At 47.4% G+C, this 22,317-nt stretch overlaps 1 protein-coding gene across 2 annotated transcripts in view; it reads right to left on the reverse strand.

Moving 5' to 3' along the window:
• The window catches only part of LOC140478734 (glutamate-rich protein 6-like), a 92,534-nt gene extending 72,460 nt beyond the window's left edge, over positions 1-20,074 (reverse strand). The window contains exon 1 of one of the 2 annotated variants that reach the window (XM_072572048.1): positions 19,084-20,074. Coding sequence is in view for 1 of the 2 variants with exons in the window: in XM_072572047.1 (XP_072428148.1) it covers positions 1,067-1,148 (82 nt within the window). In the remaining variant the exon portion in view is untranslated. Of the gene's footprint in view, positions 1-1,066; positions 1,265-19,083 lie in introns of those variants that run through there. The other variant, XM_072572047.1, reaches the window with a different exon arrangement.
• Positions 20,075-22,317: the final 2,243 nt, after the last annotated feature.

The raw sequence follows: 22,317 nt of genomic DNA on the forward strand, positions 1-22,317 counted from the left end.
ACATAGAACAATACAGCACAGAACAGGCCCTTTGGCCCTCGATGTTGCACCGACTTGTGAACTATTCTCAGCTCGTCCCCCTACACTATCCCATCATCATCCATGTGCTTATCCAAGGATTGTTTAAATCTCCCTAATGTGGCTGAGTTGACTACATTGGCAGGTAGGGCATTCCATGCCCTTACCACTCTCTGTGTAAAGAACCTGCCTCTGATATCTGTCTTAAATCCATCACCCCTCAATTTGTAGTTATGCCGTCTCGTATAAGCTGTCGTCATCATCCTAGGAAAAAGTCTTTCTCTGTCTACCCTATCTAATCCTCTAATCATCTTGTATGTCTCTATCAAATCCCCCCTTAGCCTTCTTCTTTCCTTAGCTTTCTTCTAACCTGTGAGATCTGTCTCTCTGCAGGGTGTCCCTGGTGGGGCCAGCATTTATGGCCCACTCCCAGAACAGAACGGCTTGGCTCAACCATTTCTGACAGCGGTTCAGAGTCAACCTCCCTTTGCTGTGGATCTGGAGTCACATGTGGGTCAGACTAGGTAAGAACAGCAGATTTCCTTCCCTAAAGGAAACCCTAAGTGAACCAGATCGGTCTTTATGACAAACCAAGATATTTTGTGGCACCTTTGCTGACCTTAGAATCATAGAATGCTTAAAATGTGCAAGCAGACCATCAGCACATTGAGTCCACTCGGAGGAGCATCTCAGATCCGTTGAAGATTTTATTAATCGAATTTAAATTCTGCAATCGTGGCCCGGAGGCTCTGGATTACCCAGTCTGGGGGGAAGGGGGCATCAATCACAGTTACCTCCGTTCCCCTGAAGAAGGAGCAGCACTCCGAAAGCTAGTGCTTCCAAATAAACCTATTGGACTGTAACCTGGTGTTGTGTGATTTGTCCACCCCCCAAGCCCAACACCGGCACCTTCGCATGGTCAGATGTCCCAGAAGGGCGGAGCTGGTTCGGAAGGGCTGAGTGGCCTCCCCTGTGTGGTCGGGCAGTGGGGGAGGATGAATGAAGTCGCATTTGTTTCCTCTTGTTTTCTTTGTCTGACAGTGGTTACCTGATTTGTCCGCATCCTGGGCTGAACCCTCCAGGTCCTGGCTGTCGCTGTTTTCCGCCTGGCTCACACTGGACTCGCTCATCGCGGGACAGGCTGATGATGGCACCGGCTCCACGGGGAGTACAAACCATTCAGCCTGCTCCCCCCCCCCCCCCGCCGCTGTTTTCCCTTTTATTCCGCTTCGTGTCGGATTTTGTACCGACCCTGATCCAGAGCACCGCCACAGAGGGTTCGCTCGCCCATTGTTGTGACCCGTTGCCATAGTGACCGGGCCGCTCGCCCATTGGCTGGCCACGCCCCCCTCACTCTGATACACTCGCCGAATGTTGCCTGTCCGGCCACGTGAGGGAGAGGGGGTGCGGCCTCAACCGGCCCCGCCTCCTTGGCTGGCCGTTCGGCCCAGGGCTGCTGGGTCTTCTCATCGCCCAGCATTGAGTGGGATTACCGCACCCATGGTGGCAATTCGGCCCATCGTCTCTGTGCACAAGCAACTTTCCTCCACCCTCTGGTTCCTCCCCCCTACCAGCCTCCTCTGGCTCTTTCCCTCCAATCCCGCAGATGTTTTTCCACCTCATCCAATTCCCTTCATTTTCCTGATCCACCACACTGGCAGAGAATTCCAGATCTTAACTGCTCATCATGTAAAAAGGAGTAGGCCATTCAGCCCCTCATTCTGGATTAGTGGTGCTGGAAAAGCACAGCAGGTCAGGCAGCATCCAAGGAGCTGTAAAATCGACGTTTCTGGCAAAATCCCTTCATCAGGAATACAGGCAGAGTGCCTGAAGGGTGGAGAGATAAATGATAGCCCCTCGGACCCTCAGGCCTGTTCTGCTATTCACTGAGATCATGGCTGATCTGTGGCCTAACTCCATTTATCTGCCTTTAGCCCGTACCCCTCAATAGAGTAGAAAGGTTTCATTCCTCATCTAACAGGAGGATGTTGAATTGCCTGAATATTATTAAAACATGGTCAGGACAGGTAAATAAGATGATCAATAGTGGACATGTTCCCTACTTGTTCAAGGATGAGAATATAAGAGCAGGGAGGTTATTGTTACAATGGTACTCTGTACTGGTCAAGTCTCAGCTAGTGCCATGTGGACAGTTGCAGTCACCATGTGGATGGAAGAATAATCTATCAGCACATCTGTAGCTCAGAAACAGGCCTATCAGCCCAAAAGGGGTATGCTGGGGTCTTTGCTCCACACAAACTTTTGCAGAGGAGAGTCAATCAGGCTGAGTAACTAAACCCATAAATTGTGTCTACGGCTATAATTTGATAAGGCCTACGAGCAAACTCCCAAGTATCTAAAAGAAAAACAGAAATTGCTGGAAAAACTTAGCAAGTCTGCCAGCGTCTGTGGACAGAATGTTTTGGATTCACCAGCCCTTCAGAAGTAACTATGCTGCCTCACCTACTTCCAGTCATCACTCATCCTTTTCTATTAATGCGTATCTTTGCTTATTTTCCTGTCATTCTTCTTTTGCACCTTCTTCTTGAATTGAACTGAATTTATTGTCACGTGCACTGAGGGTACAGTAGAACTAAATGAGCCATAGTGTGATCAGAACATTCAGGACTCAGATCCAACTCAAGAAACTTGATTACAAGACGTCAGCTTGTAATTCTGAACAACAATTCTGAGCAAGTGCTGAATTGTAGAAGGTGCCATTTTCTAGTGGCAATGTTGTCAAATCCGAGGCCCACGTGCCTCCTCATGCAAGCAGAAAAATTGCTGCAGTTCTTATTGAGAACTTGGGGTCTTGGCCTAAACTTATTTATTCAACTGCCTTCAAGAATTAAGAATCCTGTCATTTGCGTTTTGTAAATTGGTTGCTATTTTCCCTAAGTCATACTTCCTACCCAATTGAAGACAATTTCAAATCAAACAAATAACTTTAAGACAGGCCGCAAAGTTGTCAACAAATTAAAAGGGGTCAGTTATGATCAAGACTAGAGCTATGCAACTGAGAATGCAGTGAGGCATGCATTTTTCCACCATTTATACTGGCAGAAGATAGTGAGTAAAAGTTTTGATCATTTTATTGAAAGGTGGAGCAAGCTAGAAGGGCCAAATGGTCTAACCCTGTTCCTATTTCATATATAATCTTCTCCAGAGAAGCTGGGAATAAATCCTGCTCATCCTTGGTTTATAGCTCATTGTTTAAACTGGCCTAAACTTGCTGAGAAGTGTATCACCTTGATATTTGGATGCTGAACATCTCCATTTCGCGTTAAAATGTTGCATTTCAGATCTTTCTGGTGTCTGTTCTACATCTCTAACACTCTAGTTTACAGATGCATCAACTCATACACCTCTTCCCAATGTTTATCTTCCCTGAGAAGACCTTCGGGACATGTTATTACATTAAAAGTGACTGCTGTTGTGATGGAATATGAACGTATTGACATTGAGAAGAGGTGAATGAACTGTAAGTCCAGAAGATATTAGGTCACACAGGTGGGTTTTAAGGAGCATCTTAAAGAAAGAAAGCGTGATAGTGAGTTTGAGCTGGGTGGGGAGCAGAAATTCTAGAGTTGAGAGTGTGGTGCTGGAAAAGCACAGCTGGTCAGGCCAAATTGGGCTCTTGAAGACAGAAACAGGGAAATATATTATGCGGAACAAAAAAATGGCAGAAGAATTGAATTGGTACTTCAGATCTGTGTTCACTGGGGAAGACACAAGCAATCTCCCTGAGGTAACAGTGGCTGAAGGACCTGAACTTAAGGGAATTTATATTTGCCAGGAATTGGTGTTGGAGAGACTGTTAGGTCTGAAGGTTGATAAGTCCCCAGTGCCTGATGGTCTACATCCCAGGGTACTGAAGGAGGTGGCTGAAGAAATCGTGGATGCGTTGGTGATTATTTTCCTGAGTTCGATAGATTTGGGATCGGTTCCTGCGGATTGGAGGGTGGCTAATGTTGTACCACTTTTTAAGAAAGGTGGGAGAGAGAAAGCAGAAAATTATAGACCAGTTAGTCTGACCTCAGTGGTGGGAAAGGTGCCGGAGACTATTATAAAGGATGAAATTACGACACATCTGGATAGTAGTAATAGGATAGGTCAGAGTCAGCATGGATTTATGAAGGGGAAATCATGTTTGACTAATCTTCTGGAATTTTTTGAGGATGTAACTCTGAAGATGGACGAGGGAGATCCAGTAGATGTAGTGTACCTGGACTTTCAGAAAGCTTTTGATAAAGTCCCACACAGGAGGTTAGTGAGTAAAATTAGGGCGCATGGTATTGGGGGCAAAGTTGGATTGAAAGTTGGATGGCTGACAGGAAACAAAGAGTAGTGATAAATGGCTCCATTTCGGAATGGCAGGCAGTGACCAGTGGGGTACCGCAGGGATCAGTGCTGGGACCGCAGCTTTTTACAATATATATTAATGATATAGAAGATGGTATTAGTAATAACATTAGCAAATTTGCTGATACTAAGCTGGGTGGCAGGGTGAAATGTGAGGAGGATGTTAGGAGATTACAGGGTGACCTGGACAGGTTAGGTGAGTGGTCAGATGCATGGCAGATGCAGTTTAATGTGGATAAATGTATGGTTATCCACTTTGGTGGCAAGAACAGGAAGGCAGATTACTACCTAAATGGAATCAATTTAGATAAAGGGGCAGTATAAAGAGATCTGGGTGTTCTTGTACACCAGTCAATGAAGGTAAGCATGCAGGTACAGCAGGTAGCGGGTAGTGAAGAAGGCTAATAGCGTGCTGGCCTTCATAACAAGAGGGATTGAGTATAGAAGCAAAGAGGTTCTTCTGCAGCTGTACAGGGCCCTGGTGAGACCACACCTGGAGTATTGTGTGCAGTTCTGGTCTCCAAATTTGAGGAAAGACATTCTGGCTATTGAGGGAGTGCAGCGTAGGTTCATGAGGTCAATTCCTGGAATGGCCGGACTACCCTACGCTGAAAGACTGGAGCGACTGGGCTTGTATACCCTTGAGTTTAGAAGATTGAGAGGGGATCTGATTGAGACATATAAGACTATTAAAGGATTGGACACTCTGGAGGCAGGAAACATGTTTCCGCTGATGGGTGAGTGCCGAACCAGAGGACACAGCTTAAAAATACGGGGTAGACCATTTAGGACAGAGATGAGGAGAAGCTTCTTCACCCAGAGGGTGGTGGCTGTGTGGAATGCTCTGCCCCAGAGGGCAGTGGAGGCCCAGTCTCTGGATTCATTTAAGAAAGAGTTGGAAAAATCTCTCAAGGATAATGGAATAAAGGGTTATGATTAAGAATCAATGAGGTAAAAACAATGACTGCAGATGCTGAAAACCAAATACTGGATTAGTGGTGCTGGAAGAGCACAGCAGTTCAGGCAGCATCCAACGAGCAGCGAAATCAACGTTTCGTGCAAAAGCCCTTCATCAGGAATAAAGGCAGTGAACCTGAAGCATGGAGAGATAAGCTAGAGGAGGGTGGGGTTGGGAAGAAAGTAGCATAGAGTACAATGGGTGAGTGGGGGAGGGGATGAAGGTGATAGGTCAAGGAGGAGAGGGTGGAGTGGATAGGTGGAAAAGAAGATAGGCAGGTAGGACAAGTCTGGACAAGTTATGGGGACAGTTACTGAGCTGGAAGTTTAGAACTAGGGTGAGGTGGGGGAAGGGGAAATGAGGAAACTGTTGAAGTCCACATTGATGCCCTGGGGTTGAAGTGTTCTGAGGCGGAAGATGAGGCATTCTTCCTCCAGGCGTCTGGTGGTGAGGGAGCAGTGGTGAAGGAGGCCCAGGACCTCCATGTCCTTGGCAGAGTGGGAGGGGGAGTTGAAATGTTGGGCCACGGGGCAGTGTGGTTCATTGGTGCGGGTGTCCCGGAGATGTTCCCTAAAGCGCTCTGCTAGGAGGCGCCCAGTCTCCCCAATGTAGAGGAGACCGCATCGGGAGCAACGGATACAATAAATGATATTGGTGGATGTGCAAGTAAAACTTTGATGGATGTGGAAGGCTCCTTTAGGGCCTTGGATAGAGGTGAGGGAGGAGGTGTGGGCGCAGGTTTTACAGTTCCTGCGGTGGCAGGGGAAAGTGCCAGGATTGGAGGGTGGGTTGTTTGGGGGCGTGGACCTGACCAGGTAATCGCGAAGGGAATGGTCTTTGCGGAAGGCGGAAAGGGGTGTGGAGGGAAATATATCCCTGTTAGTGGGGTCTGTTTGGAGGTAGCGGAAATGTCGGCAGATAATTTGGTTTATGCGAAGGTTGGTAGGGTGGAAGGTGAGCACCAGGGGCGTTCTGTCCTTGTTACGGTTGGAGGGGTGGAGTCTGAGGGCGGAGGTGTGGGATGTAGACGAGATGCGTTGGAGGGCATCTTTAACCACGTGGGAAGTGAAATTGCGGTCTCTAAAGAAGGAGGCCATCTGGCGTGTTCTGTGGTGGAACTGGTCCTCCTGGGAGCAGATCCGGCGGAGGCGGAGGAATTGGGAATATGGGATGGCATTTTTGCAAGAGGTAGGGTGGGAAGAGGTGTAATCCAGGTAGCTGTGGGAGTCGGTGGGTTTGTAAAAAATGTCAGTGTCAAGTCAGTCGTCATTAATGGAGATGGAGAGGTCCAGGAAGGGGAGGGAGGTGTCAGAGATGGTCCAGGTAAATTTAAGGTCAGGGTGGAATGTGTTGGTGAAGTTGATGAATTGCTCAACCTCCTTGAGGGAGCACGAGGTGGCGCCAATGCAGTCATCAATGTAGCGGAGGAAGAGGTGGGGAGTGGTGCCGGTGTAATTACGGAAGATCAACTGCTCCACGTAGCCAACAAAGAGACAGGCATAGCTGGGGCCCATACGTGTGCCCATGGCTACCTCTTTGGTCTGGAGGAAGTGGGAGGATTCAAAGGACAAGTTGTTAAGGGTGAGGACCAGTTCGGCCAAACAAATGAGAGTGTCGGTGGAAGGGTACTGTTGGGGACGACTGGAGAGGAAAAAACGGAGGGCTTGGAGGCCCTCGTCATGGCGGATGGAGGTGTAGAGGGATTGGATATCCATGGTGAAGATGAGGCGTTGGGGGCCGGGGAAACGGAAGTCTTGGAGGAGGTGGAGGGCGTGGGTGGTGTCTCGAACTATGTGGGGAGTTCCTGGACTAGGGGGGATAGGACAGTGTTGAGGTAGGTAGAGATGAGTTCAGTGGGGCAGGAGCATGCTGAGACAATGGGTCGGCCAGGGTGGTCAGGCTTGTGGATCTTGGGAAGGAGGTAGAACTGGGCAGTGCGGGGTTCCCGGACTATGAGGTTGGAAGCTGTGGGCGGCACGGTGGCACAGTGGTTAGCACTGCTGCCTCAAAGCGCCAGAGACCCGGGTTCAATTCCCGCCTCAGGCGACTGACTGTGTGGAGTTTGCACGTTCTCCCCGTGTCAGCGTGGGTTTCCTCCGGGTGCTCCGGTTTCCTCCCACAGTCCAAAGATGTGCGGGTCAGGTGGATTGGCCATGCTAAATTGCCCGTAGTGTTAGGTAAGGGGTAGACGTAGGGGTATGGGTGGGTTGCGCTTCGGCGGGGCGGTGTGGACTTGTTGGGCCGAAGGGCCTGTTTCCACACTGTAAGTAATCTAATCTCCTGAGGTGATGAGGTTCTGTATGGTCTGGGAGATGATGGTTTGGTGATGGGGGGTGGGGTCATGGTCGAGGGGGCAGTAGGAAGAGGTGTCCTCGAGTTGACGTTTGGCTTCAGCGGTGTAGAGGTCAGTGCGCCAGACTACCACTGCACCCCCTTTATCCGCTGGCTTGATGGTGAGGTTGGGATTGGAGCAGAGGGATTGGAGGGCTGCGCGTTGTGAGGGTGAGAGGTTGGAGTGGGGGAGGGAGGTAGACAGGTTGAGGCAGTTAATGTCCCGGTGGCAGTTGGAAATGAAGAGGTCAAGGGCAGGTAATAGGCCAACACAGGGTGTCCAGGTGGAGATGAAGGGCTTTTGCCCGAAACGTCGATTTCAAAGCTACTTGGATGCTGCCTGAACTGCTGTGCTCTTCCAGCACCTCTAATCCAGATACTGATTAAGAATGATCAGCCATGATCATATTGAATGGCGGTGCAGGCTCGAAGGGCAGAATGGCCTACTCCTGCACCTATTGTCTATTGTCTATTATCTGAGGAGCAGGAGAATTGACGTTTCAGACAAAAGCTCTTCATCAGGAATGAGGCTGTGAGCTGAAGGGGTAGTGAGATAAATGGGAGGGAGTGGGGCTGGAGGGACGGTAGCTGAGATTGCGATAAGTAAAAGGAGGTGGGGGCAATGGTGATAGGTCAGAGAGGAGGGTGGAGTGGATAAGTGGGAAGGAAGATAGATAGGTAGGACAGGTCATGAGGGCAGTGCTGAGTTGGACAATTGGAACTGGGATAAGGTGGGAGAGAAAATGAGGAAACTGATGAAATCCACATTGGTGCCGTGGGGTTAGAGGGTCCTGAGGTGGAAGGTGAGGCGTTCTTCCTCCAGGCGTTGGGTGGTTAGGGAGTGGCAATGGAGGAGGCCCAGGATCTGCATGTCCTTGGCAGAGTGAGAGGGGGTGTTCAAGTGTTTGGCCTCAGGGCAGTGGGGTTGGTTGGTGCGGGTGTTCCGGAGATGTCCTCTAAAGTGCTATGCAAGTAGGTGTCCTGTCTACCTAGTGTAGAAGAGACTGCATAGGGAGCAACAGACACAGTAAATGATATGTATGAAAGTGCAGGTACACTTTTGATGGATGTGGAAGGCTCTTTTGGGGCCTTGGACGGAGGTGAGGGGGGAGATGTGGGTGCAGGCTTTGCAATTCCTGTGGTGGTAGGTAAGGTGCTGGGAGGGAAGGGTGGATTGGTGTGGGGCATGGACCTGACAAGGGAGTTGCAGAGGGAATGGTCTTTACGGAAAGTGGATAGGGGTGGGGAGGGAAATATACTTTGGTGGTGGGGTGTGTTTGTAGGTGGCGGAAATGGCGGAGGATGATGTGATTTAAACGGAGGTTGGTGGGGTGGAAGGTGAAGACCACAGGAATTGCAAAACCTGCACCCACACCACTCCCTCATCTCCATCCAAGTCCCCAAAGAAGCCTTCCACATCCATCAAAAGTTTTACCTGTACTTCCACATAAATCATTTACTGTATCCACTGCTCCCGATGTGGTCTCCTCTATATTGGGGAGACAGGACACCTACACACACAGCACTTCAGAGAATATCTCTTGGACACCTGCACCACCCAACTCCACCGCCCTGTGGCCGAACACTTCTACTCCCCTTCCCACTCCACCAAGGATATCTAGGTCCTGGGCCTGCTCCATCGCCACTCCCTAACCACCTGACACCTGGAGGAAGATCACCTCATCTTCTGCCTTGGGTCCTTCCAACCCCACTGCATCAATGTGGATTTCAGCAGTATCCTCATTTCCCCTCCCCCCTCCTTATCTCAGTTCCAAACTTCCAACTTGGCACCCCTCAAAACCTGTCCTACCAGTTCATCTTCCTTCCCATCTAACCCTCCACCCTCCTCTCTGGCCTATCGCCATTACACCCACCTCCATCGACCTATGGCACTCTCAGCTACCTTCCCCCCCCAGCCCCACACCCCTCCCATTTATTTCACCAACTCCTCGGCTCACAGGCCCGTTCCTGATAATGTCGATTCTTCTGCTTCTCGGTTGCTGCCTGACCTGCTGTGTTTTTCCAGCAACACACTCTCAACTCTTATCTCCAGCATCCACAGTCCTCACTTTTGCTACAAATTCTGGAGCTGAATTCCTGAATGACTGAAGACCTGCCCACCAACGTTGGAACAATTGTTATTGGAGATACTCAGTCAAGATAGTTGGTACCCAAAGTAGCCAATCTGGTGCAGAACTGCCCCATTGACAGGTTACTCAGCCAATGACTGCTATGTCTCTGAACTAAATCAACCAGTAGACCTTTCGGACATGCCCAAAATAATTGATACTCCCCCTTCTTTCCTGCCCACCCTGTATCCTGGGCAATTCTATTGCAGCATGCTGGGGACAGCAAATGGCTCTTCCATACCCTTTCCTCTGAGATTCCCCTCCTCAATTTGGCTTGGTTCCCAAAGAAAATTTGAGGAGTGCAGATATCTCAGAGGGTTGAAGACCTGGAGGAAATTACAGGTGTAGGCCTGCATGAGACCAGTGAGGGAAATAAGAAAAATATGATTTGGAGGAACCGGTGTTGGACTAGGGTGTACAAAGTTAAAAATCACACAACACCAGGTTAGAAATCAACAGGTTTATTTGGAAGCACAAGCTTTCGGAGCGCTGCTCCTTCATCAGGTGGTTGTGGAGTATAAGATCGTAAGACAGAATTTATACCAAATATTTACAATGTGATGTAACTGAAATTACATATTGCATATTGCTGGTTAAGTCACTCATCTTTTAGAATGAGCTGAAAATGTGTTGCTGGAAAAGCGCAGCAGGTCAGGCAGCATCAAAGGAGCAGGCGAATCGACGTTTCGGGCATCAGCCCTTCTTCAGGAATGAGGAAGGTGGACTGTTCCAGATATCCTACGAAGAGGCAGGCATAGCTGGGGCCCATGCGGGTGCCCATGGCTACTTGTTTGCTTTGGAGGAAGTGGGAGGATTGGAAAGAGAAGTTGTTCAGGGTGAGGACCAGTTCAGTCAGTCGAAGGAGTGTGTCAGTGGAAGGGTACTGGTTGGTACGGCGGGAAAGGAAGAAGCGGAGGGCTTTGAGTCCTTCGTGATGGGGGATGGAGGTGTACAGGGACTGGATGTCCATGGTGAAGATAAGGCGTTGGGGACCGGGGAAGCGAAAATCATGGAGGAGGTGGAGGGCGTGGGTGTTGTCCCGAACGTAGGTGGGGAGTTCTTGGACTAAGGGGGACAGGACCGTGTCGAGGTATGCAGAGATGAGTTCGGTGGGGCAGGAGCAGGCTGAGACAATGGGTCAGCCGGGGCACTCAGGTTTGTGGATTTTGGGCAGGAGGTATAAACGGGCGGTGTGGGGTTGTGGGACTATGAGGTTGGAGGCGGTGGATGGGAGATCCCCTGAGGTGATGAGGTTCTGGATGGTCTGGGAGATGATGGTTTGGTGGTGGGAGGTGGGGTCATGGTCAAGGGAGCAGTAGGAGGAGGTGTCTGCGAGCTGGCGTTTAGCCTCAGCGGTGTAAAGGTCGGTGCGCCAAACTACTACCGCGCCTCCCTTGTCTGCCAGTTTGATAGTGAGGTTGGGGTTAGAACGGAGGGAGTGGAGGGCTGCACATTCCGAGGGTGAGAGGTTGGAGTGGGTGAGAGGGCTGGAGAAGTTGAGGTGGTTAATGTCGCGGCAGTTGGCTATGAAGAGATCGAGGGCAGGTAAGAGGCCAGCACGAGGTGTCCAGGTGGATGGGGTGTGTTGGAGGCGGGAGAAAGGGTCGTCAGAGGGTGGGCGAGAATCTTGGTTGGAGAAGTTAGCATGGAGGTGAAGGCGGCGGAAGAATTGTTCGATGTCACGCCACATGTTGAACTCGTTAATCCGAGAGCGTAGGGGAATGAAGGTAAGGCCTCTGCTGAGGACTGATCTTTCATCCTCAGAGAGGGGTAGATCTGGAGGGATGGTGAAAACACAGCAGGGCTGGGATCTGGAGGGATGGTAAAACACGATAGTTGGAGGAAGAGCGCCTCATCTTCCGCCTGGGAACCCTCCAACCACAAGGAATGAACTCACGATTTCTCCAGTTTCCTCATTTCCCCTCCCCCCACCTTGTCCCAGTCAAATCCCTCGAACTCAGCACCGCCTTCCTAACCTGCAATCTTCTTCCTGACCTCTCCGCCCCCACCCCACTCCGGCCTATCACCCTCACCTTGACCTCCCTCCACCTATCGCATTCCCAACGCCCCTCCCCCAAGTCCCTCCTCCCTACCTTTTATCTTAGCCTGCTGGACACACTTTCCTCATTCCTGAAGAAGGGTTGATGCCCGAAACGTCGATTCTCCTGCTCCTTGGATGCTGCCTGACCTGCTGCGCTTTTCCAACAACACATTTTCAGCTCTGATCTCCAGCATCTGCAGTCCTCACTTTCTCCCCATCTTTTAGACTGACCATGTTGGTTTCAGTTCTTTCATATGTAAATCCCAGAACTTTTTTAAAGTTACATTCTCAAGTGAACTTTAACATTAAGTGCCATGTTGGCCCAGATCATGCATTGAAGGTGAGAGGCGCCCTGTATGATGTTCAGATTGATTCCAGAAAAATTTGAGAACTTTAAAGCAATGATATTACTTAAATGGCAGTGAATGGCAGTCAGCACAAAATGATCAGTGAACAGAGCAGTGAGGTGCTGCATTTTGGGAAAGCAAATCTTAGCGGGACTTATACACTTCGTAGAAAAGTCCCAGGAAGTGTTGCTGAACAAAGACACTTTGGAGTGCAGGTTTATTAGCTCCTTGAACGTGGAGTCGCAGGTCGGTAGGATCGTGAAGAAGACGTTTGGTATGCTTTCCTTTATTGGTCAGAGTATTGAGTACAGGAGTTGGGAGTTCATGTTGCGGCTTACAGGACATTGGTTAGGCCACTGTTGGAATATTGCATGCAATTCTGGTCTCTTTCCTATCGGAAAGATGTTGTGAAACTTGAAAGGGTTCAGAAAAGGTTTACAAGGATGTTGCCAGGATTGGAGGATTTGAGCTACAGGGAGAAGCTGAACAGTCTGGGGCTGTTTTCCCTGGAGCGTTGGAGGCTGAGGGGTGGCCTTATAGAGGTTTACAAAATCATGAGGGGCACGGATAGGGTAAATAGACAAAGTCTTTTCCCAGAGTCCAGAATGAGAGGGCATAGGTTTAGGGTGAGAGGGGAAAGATATAAAAGAGACCTAAGGGGCAACTGTTTCATGCAGAGGGTGGTACGAGTATTGAATGAGCTGCCAGAGGAAGTGGTGGAGGCTGGTACAATTGCAACATTTAAAAGACATCTGGATGGGTATACGAAGAGGAAGTTCTGGAGGGATATGTACCAGATGCTGTCAGGTGGTTCTAGATTGAGTTGGCATATCTGGTTGGTATGGATGAGTTGGGCTGAAGGATCTGTTTCTGTGCTGTACATCTCGCTGACTCTCTGACTCTATGACTCACGGTATGAGCAATAGAATTTTCAATGACGTCAAGATTACGAAGGGCAAAATGTAACAAGATGGGTCAGGAAGCTTTAGACTAGTCGAGTTTGGAGGTAACAAAAGTTCCAGTTCCTGGATGCAGTTGGAGAGGTCCCGAGGTCTCCAGGGAGTAACGGAGCCTATTGGGATACATGAGTATACAGTTTAAATTTCTTTTCGTTCTGGTTTTTCTTCAGTTCCTGGACACAGTCGGAGAGTTAGCGATGTCACATATTTGGATGGTTGCTTTACCCAAAAACGCTACTTGGGTAGTGTCTCCCACCTATCCTCCTCCTCTAACCAAAAGAAAAAGATCCGTACATTGGTTGGTAAGGTGACAAGTGTTTTCTTTTGTGTTTCATTTGTTTTCTTTTTCCAGTAGTCTATTTGGGAATTTAGAATATTGGGAATGGAGGTTAGGGAAGTTGAATGTTCCTCTTGCAGTATGTGGGAGGTAAGGGTCACCTCTAATGTCCCTGCTGACTTCTTTTGTGGGAAGTGCACCCAACTCCAGCTCCTCGAGAACCATATTAGGGAACTGGAGCTGATATGGATGAATTTCAGATCACTCAGGAGGCAGCAGGGTTATTGAGAGGAGTTACAGGGAGGTAGTTAATCCACAGCCATGTGAAGAAGGTAGATGGGTTACCGAAAGGGAACTGGCAAGCAGTGCAGGGATCTCCTGTGGTGGTTCCCCTCACCAAATATACTGTTTTGGATACTGTTGTGGGGGAGAACTTACCAGGGTTAAGCAATGTGGCACAGGTCTCTGCACAGAGTCTGTCCCTGTAGCTCAGAGGGGAAGGGGGAAGAGGAGCAGAGCTTTAGTCATTGGGGACTCCATAGTTAGGGGGACAGACAGGAGGTTTTGTGGGAATGAGAGAGTCTCACGATTGGTTTGCTGCCTCCCAGGTGCCAAGGTTTGTGATGTCTCTTTTTGTGTTTTCGGGATCCTTGAGGGGGAGGGGAGCAGCCCCAAGTTGTGGTCCACATAGGCACCAACGATATAGGTAGGAAGAAAGGTGTGGATCTAAGGCAGAAATTCAGGGAGCTAGGATGGAAGCTTAGAGCTAGAACAAACAGAGTTGTTATCTTTGGTTTGTTGCTTGTCCCACATGCTCGTGAAGCGAGGAATAGGCAGAGAATGGAGCTGAACACATGGCTACAGAGATGGTGCAGGAGGGAGGGTTTTGGATTCTTGGGTAATTGGAGCTCATTCTGGGGAAGGTGGGACCTCTACAAACAAGATGGTCTTCACCTGAACCAGAGGGGTACCAATATCCTGGCGGGCGGACATTTGCTAATGCTCTTAGGAGGGGTTTAAACTAATGCAGCAGGGGGATGGGAACTTGAATTGTAGTTCCAGTGTACAGGAGGTTGAGGGTAGTAAGGTCAGGGATAGGTTTACAAGGTCGCGAGAGGGCACCAGCAATCAGGATGTTGGTGTGAAATGTGTGTACTTCAATGCCAGGAGCATCTGGAATAAGGTGGGTGAACTTGCAGCATGGGTTGGCACCTGGGATTTCGATGTTGTAGCCATTTCAGAGACATGGTTAGAGGAGGGACAGGAATGATTGTTGCAGATTCCGGGATTTAGATGTTTCAGCAAGGACAGATAAGATGGTAAAAGAGGGAGGGGAGTGGCATTGTTAATAGTGGCATTGTGGTATTACAGCAGCTGAGACAATGTTTGAGGACTCATCCACTGAGGTAGTTTAGGCTGAGGTTAGAAACAGGAAAGAAAAGGTCACCTTGCTGGGAGTTTTCAACAGGCTTCCGAATTGTTCCAGAGATGTAGAGGAAAGGATAGTAAAGACGATTATGATCGGAGCGAGAGTAACAGACTAGCTGTTATGGGGGACTTTAACTTCCCCAATATTGACTGGGAATATGATAATTCAAGTAGTTTAGATCGGTCAGTTTTTGTTCAATGTGTGCAAGCGGGTTTTCTAACAGTATGTAGACAGGCCAACAAGGAGCAATGCCATATTGGATTTGGTACTGGGGAACGAACCCGGCCAGGTGTTAGATTTGGAGGTAGATGAGCTCTTTGGCAAAAATGACCATAATTTGGTTAAGTTTACAAAAGCAATAGACAGGGATAGGTATATACCACAGTGCAAGAGGTATAACTGGGGGAAAGGCAATTTTGATGCGATTAGGCAAGATTTAGAATGCATAAGATGGGGAAGGAAACTACAGGATGGACACTCTTGAAATGTGGAGCTTATTCAAAGAACAGCTACTGCGGGTCCTTGATAAGTATATACCTATCAGGCAGTTGTTGAGAAAGGGAGCCATGGTTTACTAAAGAAGTTGAAGTTCTTGTCAAGAGGAAGAGGAAGGCTTATTTGAGGATGAGGTGTGAAAGCTTAGTTAGAGGGCTTGAGAGTTATAAGTTAGCCAGAAAAGATCTAAAGAGAGGGCTAAGAAGAGCCAGGAGGGGACATGAGACGTTGTTGGTGGATAAGATCAAGGAAAACCCAAAGGCCTTCTATTGGTATATCAAGAATAGAAGAATGAGGGCCAATCAAAGATAGTAGTTGGAAGTTCTGCGTGGAGTCCGAGGAAATGGGGGAAGCACTAAATGAATATTTTTCATCAGTATTGACACTAGAAAAAGACAATGTTGTCAAGGAGAGTACTGATATACAGGCTACTAGACTAGATGGGATTGAGGTTCACAAGGAAGAGGTGTTAGCAATTCTGGAAAGTGTGAAAATAGGTAAGATCCCTGGGCCAGATGAGATTTATCCCAGGATTCTCTGAGAAGCCAGGAAGGAGGTTGCAGAGCTTTTGGCTTTGAGCTTCACGGCGTTATTGTCTACAGGAATAGTGCCAGAAGATTGGAGGATAGCCAATGTTGTTCCCTTGTTCAAGAAGAGGAGTAGAGACAGCCCTGGTAATTATAGACCAGCGATCCCTATTTCGGTTGTGGGTAAAATGTTGGAAAAGGTTATGAGAGATAGGATTTATAATCATCTGGAAAGGAATAATTTGATTAGGGATAGTCAACACAGTTTTGTGAAGGGTAGGTTGTGCCTCACTAACCTTATTGAGTTCTTTGTGAAGGTGACAAAACAGGTGGATGAAGGTAAGGCATTTATGTGGTGTATATGGACTTCAGTAAGGCATTTGATAAGGTTCCACATGGTAGGCTATTACACAAAATAAGGAGTTTCGGAATTGAAGGTGATTGAACGGTTTGGATCAGAAATTGGCCAGCTGAAAGAAGACAGAGGGTGGTGGTTGATGAGAAATGTTCATCCTGGAGCTCAATTACCAGTGGTGTGCTGCAAGGATCTGTTTTGTGGCTACTGCTGTTTGTCATTTGTAGAAATGATCTGGATGAGGGCTTAGAAGGATGGGTTAATAAATTTACAAATGACACTCAGGCAGGCAGAGTTGTGGACAGTGCTGGAGGAGGTTGTGGGTTACAGACGGACATAGATAAGATGCAGAGCTGGACTGAGAAGTGGCAAATAGAGTTTAATGCAGAAAAGTGCAAGTACTTTGGAAGAAGTAACAGGAATGCAGAGTACTGGGCTAATGGTAAAATTCTTGGCAGTGTCGATGAACAGCGAGATCTCAGTGTCCAGATGCATAAATCCTTGAAAGTTGCCACCCAGACTGATAGGGTTGTTAAGAAGGCATATGGTGTGTTGGTGTTTTTTGGTGGAGGATTGAGTTTCGGAGCCACGAGATTAAGTTTCAGCTGCATAAGACACTGGTGAGTGCCGCGTGAAATTCTGGTCACCACATTACAGAAAGGATTTGGAAGCTTTGGAAAGGGCTCAGAGGAGATTTACTAGGATGTTGCTTGGTATGGAAAGAAGGCCTTACGAGGAAAGCCTGAAGGAACTGAGGCTGTTTTCATTGGAGAGGAGGTTGAGAGGTGACTTAATCGAGACGTGTAAGATAATCAGAGGATTAGATAGGGTGGACAGTGAGAGCCATTTTCCTTGGATGGTGAAGGCTAACACGAGGGGACATAGCTTTAAATTGAGGGGTGATAGATTTAGGACAGATATCAGAGGTAGTTTCATTACTCAGAGAGTAGTAGGGAGGTGGAACGGCCTGCCTGCAACAGCAGTAGACTCGCCGACTTTTAGGGCATTTAAATGGGCATTGGACTTACATATGGATAATAATGGAACAGTGTAGGTTAGATGGGCATCAGATTAATTTCACAGGTTGGCTCAACATCAAGGGCCAAAGGACTTGTACTGTGCTGTAAAGCTCTATGTTCTAAAAGCATGGACGAGAGCATCAGCCTAAAGTATGTGCCTGACCTGCTGTGCTTTTCCAACACCATCCTTTACAAGCTCAGTCCCAGATCCTCAGTTGTATATTATCTCTGTCAATGACATGACAATAAGGCAGTTCAGTTACTGGACTCAAAATGTTAACTCTGCTTTCTTCCCGCAGATGCTGGTTCAACTTCAGAGATAAAACAAAGAACTGCAGATGCTGGTGATCTGAAAACTTTCTGGAGAAATTCAGCAGGTCTGGCAGCATCTGCGGGAAGAAAGCAGAGTTAACATTTTGAGTCCAGTAACTGAACTGCCTTATTGTCATGTCATTGACAGAGATAATATACAACTGAGGATCTGGGACTGAGCTTGAAAAGGATGGCGGCGTTTGGAAAAGCACAGCAGGTCAGGCACGTATAATTGAGGCTCTGGGAATAATCTTAGTCGCAGGACAAAGTGAGGATTGCAGATGCCGGTGATCAGAGTCGAAAAGGGTAGCGCTGGAAAAGCGCAGCAGGCCAGGCAGAATCCGAGGAGCAGGAGAGTCAGCGTTGCAGGAATAAGCCTGATGAAGGGCTTCTGCCCGAAACATCGACTCTCCTGCTCCTCGGATGTTCCCTGACCTGCTGATCTTGGCTGCAAAGAGAAAACAGCTACCAACAGTCCACCTGTTGAGTCCCCTCATGGTTTTGTTTCAATAAAATTACTCTCATATTTCTAAATTTCAGTTAATTGAATTAGCTATTAGCTGAACGAGGAACAGCACAGCACCAAATCAGGCCCTTTGGGCCCAAGACTGCATTGACATATGATACCTTTCTAAACTAAAAACCTTTTGCTTCTATGTAGTCCGTATTCCTCTAATCCCTGCCTATTCATTAAACATACCTCCTAAACATTGTTATTTGATTAGATTAGATCACTTACAGTGTGGAAACAGGCCCTTCGGCCCAACATGTCCACACCGCCCCGCCGAAGCGCAACCCACCCATACCCCTCCATCTACCCCTTACCTAACACTACGGGCAATTTAGCATGGCTAATTCACCTGACCGGCACATCTGTTATTGTACCCATCTCCATCACCTCCTCTAGCAGCACATTCCAGGCACTTACCACCCTCTGTGTAAAAATCCTGCCTCTCATCTTTACACTTACCCCTTTTAACATAAATCTATATCCCTGAATAACTGGCATTTCTACCCTGGGGAAAAGAATCCAACCACCTACCTTATTCATGCCTATCATCATTTTATAAACTCCTATCAGGTCACCTCTCATCCTTCAATGTTATAGTGAAAACAAACCAAGTTTGTCCAATCTCTCCTCATATCTCATACCCTCCAAATCAGGCAACATCCTCTACCTTCTCCTGTTCAATCTTTCTTAATAAGATAAGCCCTTCATCCTAGGATTTGTGGGGAAGTGATGGATTAGTGTTATTATCACTGGGCTGTTAATCCAGAAAATGTTCTGGGGACCTGGGTTTGAATCCTGGCAGATGATGGAATTTGAATTCAATAAAAATCTGGCATTAAGAGTTTAATGATGACCATGAAAACCATTGCCAGTTGTCAGGGGGAAAGAAATCCATCTGGTTCACTAATGTTGTTTAGGGAAAGAAGCTGTGTTCATACCCAGTCTAGTCTACACATCACTCCAGACTCACAGCAATGTGGTTGACTCTTAATTCAATTAAGGATGACACTTACCTTATAACTCATTCCTGATGAAGGGCTCCAGCCCGAATAGTCGATTTTCCTGCTCCTCGGATGCTGCCTGACCTGCTGTGCTTTTCCAGCAACACACTCTCAACTCTGATCTCCAGCATCTGCAGACCTCACTGTCTCCTCCTCAATTAAGGATGGGCAATAAACGCTGGCCTAGCCAGAAACACCCACATCCTGAGAATTAATAAAAAGAAAACTCCACTAGATACATGTATTCGACCTGAAAAAGACCCATTAATACAAGCTGTAGATTTGATGGGCCGAATGATCTACTTCCACACTGTGGGGATTCTATGACTTTCTCTCCTCTAGTGTGTTAACTATTCCTCAATCCATGCATTACTCCCAATACCTATCCTGTGCAATAACTTTTAAAATGACACCTTATCAAATGACTTCTGGATAGCCAAAGACACTGCATCTACTGGTTCCCTTTTATCAACTCTGCTTCTTGTATCCTCAAAGAATGCTAGCAGATTTGTCAAACATGATCCCCTTTTCACAAGACCATGTTGGCTATGTTTGATTAAATTAAGTTTTTCTAAATGTTTGTTTCAGCCACTGCCCAGATTGAGACCAACACTTTCTGCATAACACTATTTCACTTCATTCTGCCATTCATCATCTCAGAGAATTCCTACAGCACTGAAAGAGGCCATTCAGCCCATTGAGACTACTCCAACCCTCTGAAGGGTATCCCACCCCTACCCTGTATTTACCAATGGCCAGTCCAACTAAGCTTGCAACTTGGACTGTGGAAGTAAACTAGAGCACCAGGCAGAAACCCAGAGAGAGAGAGAGAATGTGCAAATTCCACACAGTCACCCAAGGCTGAATCAAACCCAGGTCCTTGGTGCTGTGAGTCAGCAGTGCTGACCACTAAACCACCATGCTGCCCAAAGCACTCTCCTTTAATGCCTTCATATTTCCTCTACTCACTTGCTTAGTTCAGTGTCATTTTACATCCATTTTTAAAAATCCTATCCTTAACATCTGTGGGGTGGCATGGTGGCTCAGTGGTTAGTACTGCTGCCTCATAGTGCCAGTGACCCAGGTTTAATTCCAGCCTCTGGTGACTGTGTAGAGTTTGCACTCTCTCCCTGTGTCTGCGTGGGGATGCTTCAGTTTCCTCCCACAGTCCAAAGATGCGCAGGTCAGGTGAATTGGCCATGCCAAATTGCCCATAGTGTCAGATACATTAGTCAGAGGGAAATGGGTCTGGGTGGGTTACTCTTTGGAAAGTCAGTTTGGACTTGTTGGGTCAAATGGGCTGTGTCCGCACTGTAGGGGATCTTATCTATTTGGTTCATCATTTTTCTCGAGTTACTTCAGGGGCAATGTGTTCCCCTATCTTTCACATCAAGCAGTTACATTGCCATTTATCCAGCAAGCTTCATGAAGATCAGGAACACTGTGTGGCTGAATTCCACTCCCTTACAACAATAAAGTGAAAACAACATGGGGACCAATGGCAAACAACTTGGATCTGAGTACAAACCGCACATAGTTGCTTAACTGTTTGTTGAGAGAGAAGAGAAAGACGGACAGTGGGGGAGAGAGAAAGGGATGGAGGCAGGGAGAAAAAGATGGAGGAAAGCAGACTGGCAGTGAGGAAAAGGAGGACAGTAGAAAAAGACAAGAAGGGATAGAAGGTGAAAGAATGGAAAGAGATGATGTGGAAAGCTGATACAATATTTAAAAATTATTTAGATGCAGGAATGTAGGGTTAGTCATTGGGAAAAAATGCAATTCCTTTACACTTTTAGTTGCGTGGCATTCTAGTTTGAGGTGAAAGTAGTGAAATGTAGGTTAACAAGAGGCAGTGGAGTTTATCCCAGCTGGCCAGGAGTGGAAGAGTTTAGGTTTTTTTATAAAAAGAGGAAGTACAGATCAGACTGATGCCCGTCTGTAAACGTTGTGCCTTTACATTCATTTTTAATCTTTGATATAGAAAATGTGAAAAAGTTAAACATTAAGATTTTTAACCAGCCAAGAAAACATACACGTCTATACGTAGATACTCACACCAACACGTGTGTGTGTGTGTAGGTATATAAAATATATACACATGCACACATGTATGCATATATGTACCTGCATGTATATGTAGGTGTGCATGTGTATGTGTCTGTGCACACGTATGTATATTTATATGAGAGAGACAGAAGCTAACTGCAGCCTTTGTTTTCTCAGTACTGTAGTACCACCACATTCCGGCTCATGTTCCTGTACAAACGCTGACAAACTACAAATGAGGTTGACCTGGCTGAATAAACATGCAAGCACTTTCTACTCTACGTCTAATAACAAAGTCTAAACTATCAATGGAAACTTACAGAACAGAAACTTAAAAGTCAAACTATAATATCATTCTGTGGGTGGTGATGTACTCCAGCCCCATGGTATCCACTGGTCTCTAAAGGCCTCTATTGCGCTAGTAGACACTATCCGTGCTCTCTGAAATGGACAATGGGTGCGGACTTAAACATGAAAGAGGGCTATACGGTCAGGCACAATGACCCCATAGACAACCCACTGCCTAGACTTTTCAATAGCCATTTTGGCTACACCCACAGGGAGGACCTCTAACCTTCCTGCATCTGATCACCACCCTGGCTTGGGGTACCCATCAATTAGAAACGTGGGGCTGAAGTGCAACTGATACTTGAAAAACAGCCTCTTTTAAAAACTCAAAAAAAATTCAACATTAGTACGGAGAACTTCCTCTACATGTGACCCAATGAACTTACTTCACATACTGTTGCATAGAACTTTCCTCTGACGAGAGAAAGAGGAAGGAACTGCAACAGATGGCAACAGCTGAGCAACCAGGCAAATATAAACCTTGGTAAAAATCTGATTAGACTGAGCTGCCTCACTCCAACTGAGATGTGTAGAAGTTTGGAGTTAAACCCGATACTTCTGCACCCACTGCTACAGTGAACACGTCCTGCCTTAGAATCCCTACACTGTGGAAGCAGGCCATTCGGCCCATCAAGTTCACACCGACCCTCCAAAGAACATCCCACCCAGACCCACCCCAACTCTATTCCTCTAATCCCACATTCCCCATGGCTAATCCACCTAGCCTGCACATCCCTGGACACTCTGGGTAATTTAGCGTGGCCAATCCACCTAACCTGTACATCTTTGGACTGTGGGAGCACCCGGAGGTGACCCTTGCAGACATAGGCAGAATGTGCAACCTCCACAGGG

Source organism: Chiloscyllium punctatum, chromosome 6 (genome assembly GCF_047496795.1).
Source record: "Chiloscyllium punctatum isolate Juve2018m chromosome 6, sChiPun1.3, whole genome shotgun sequence".
In the NCBI taxonomy this organism is placed as follows: Eukaryota; Metazoa; Chordata; class Chondrichthyes; order Orectolobiformes; family Hemiscylliidae; genus Chiloscyllium; species Chiloscyllium punctatum.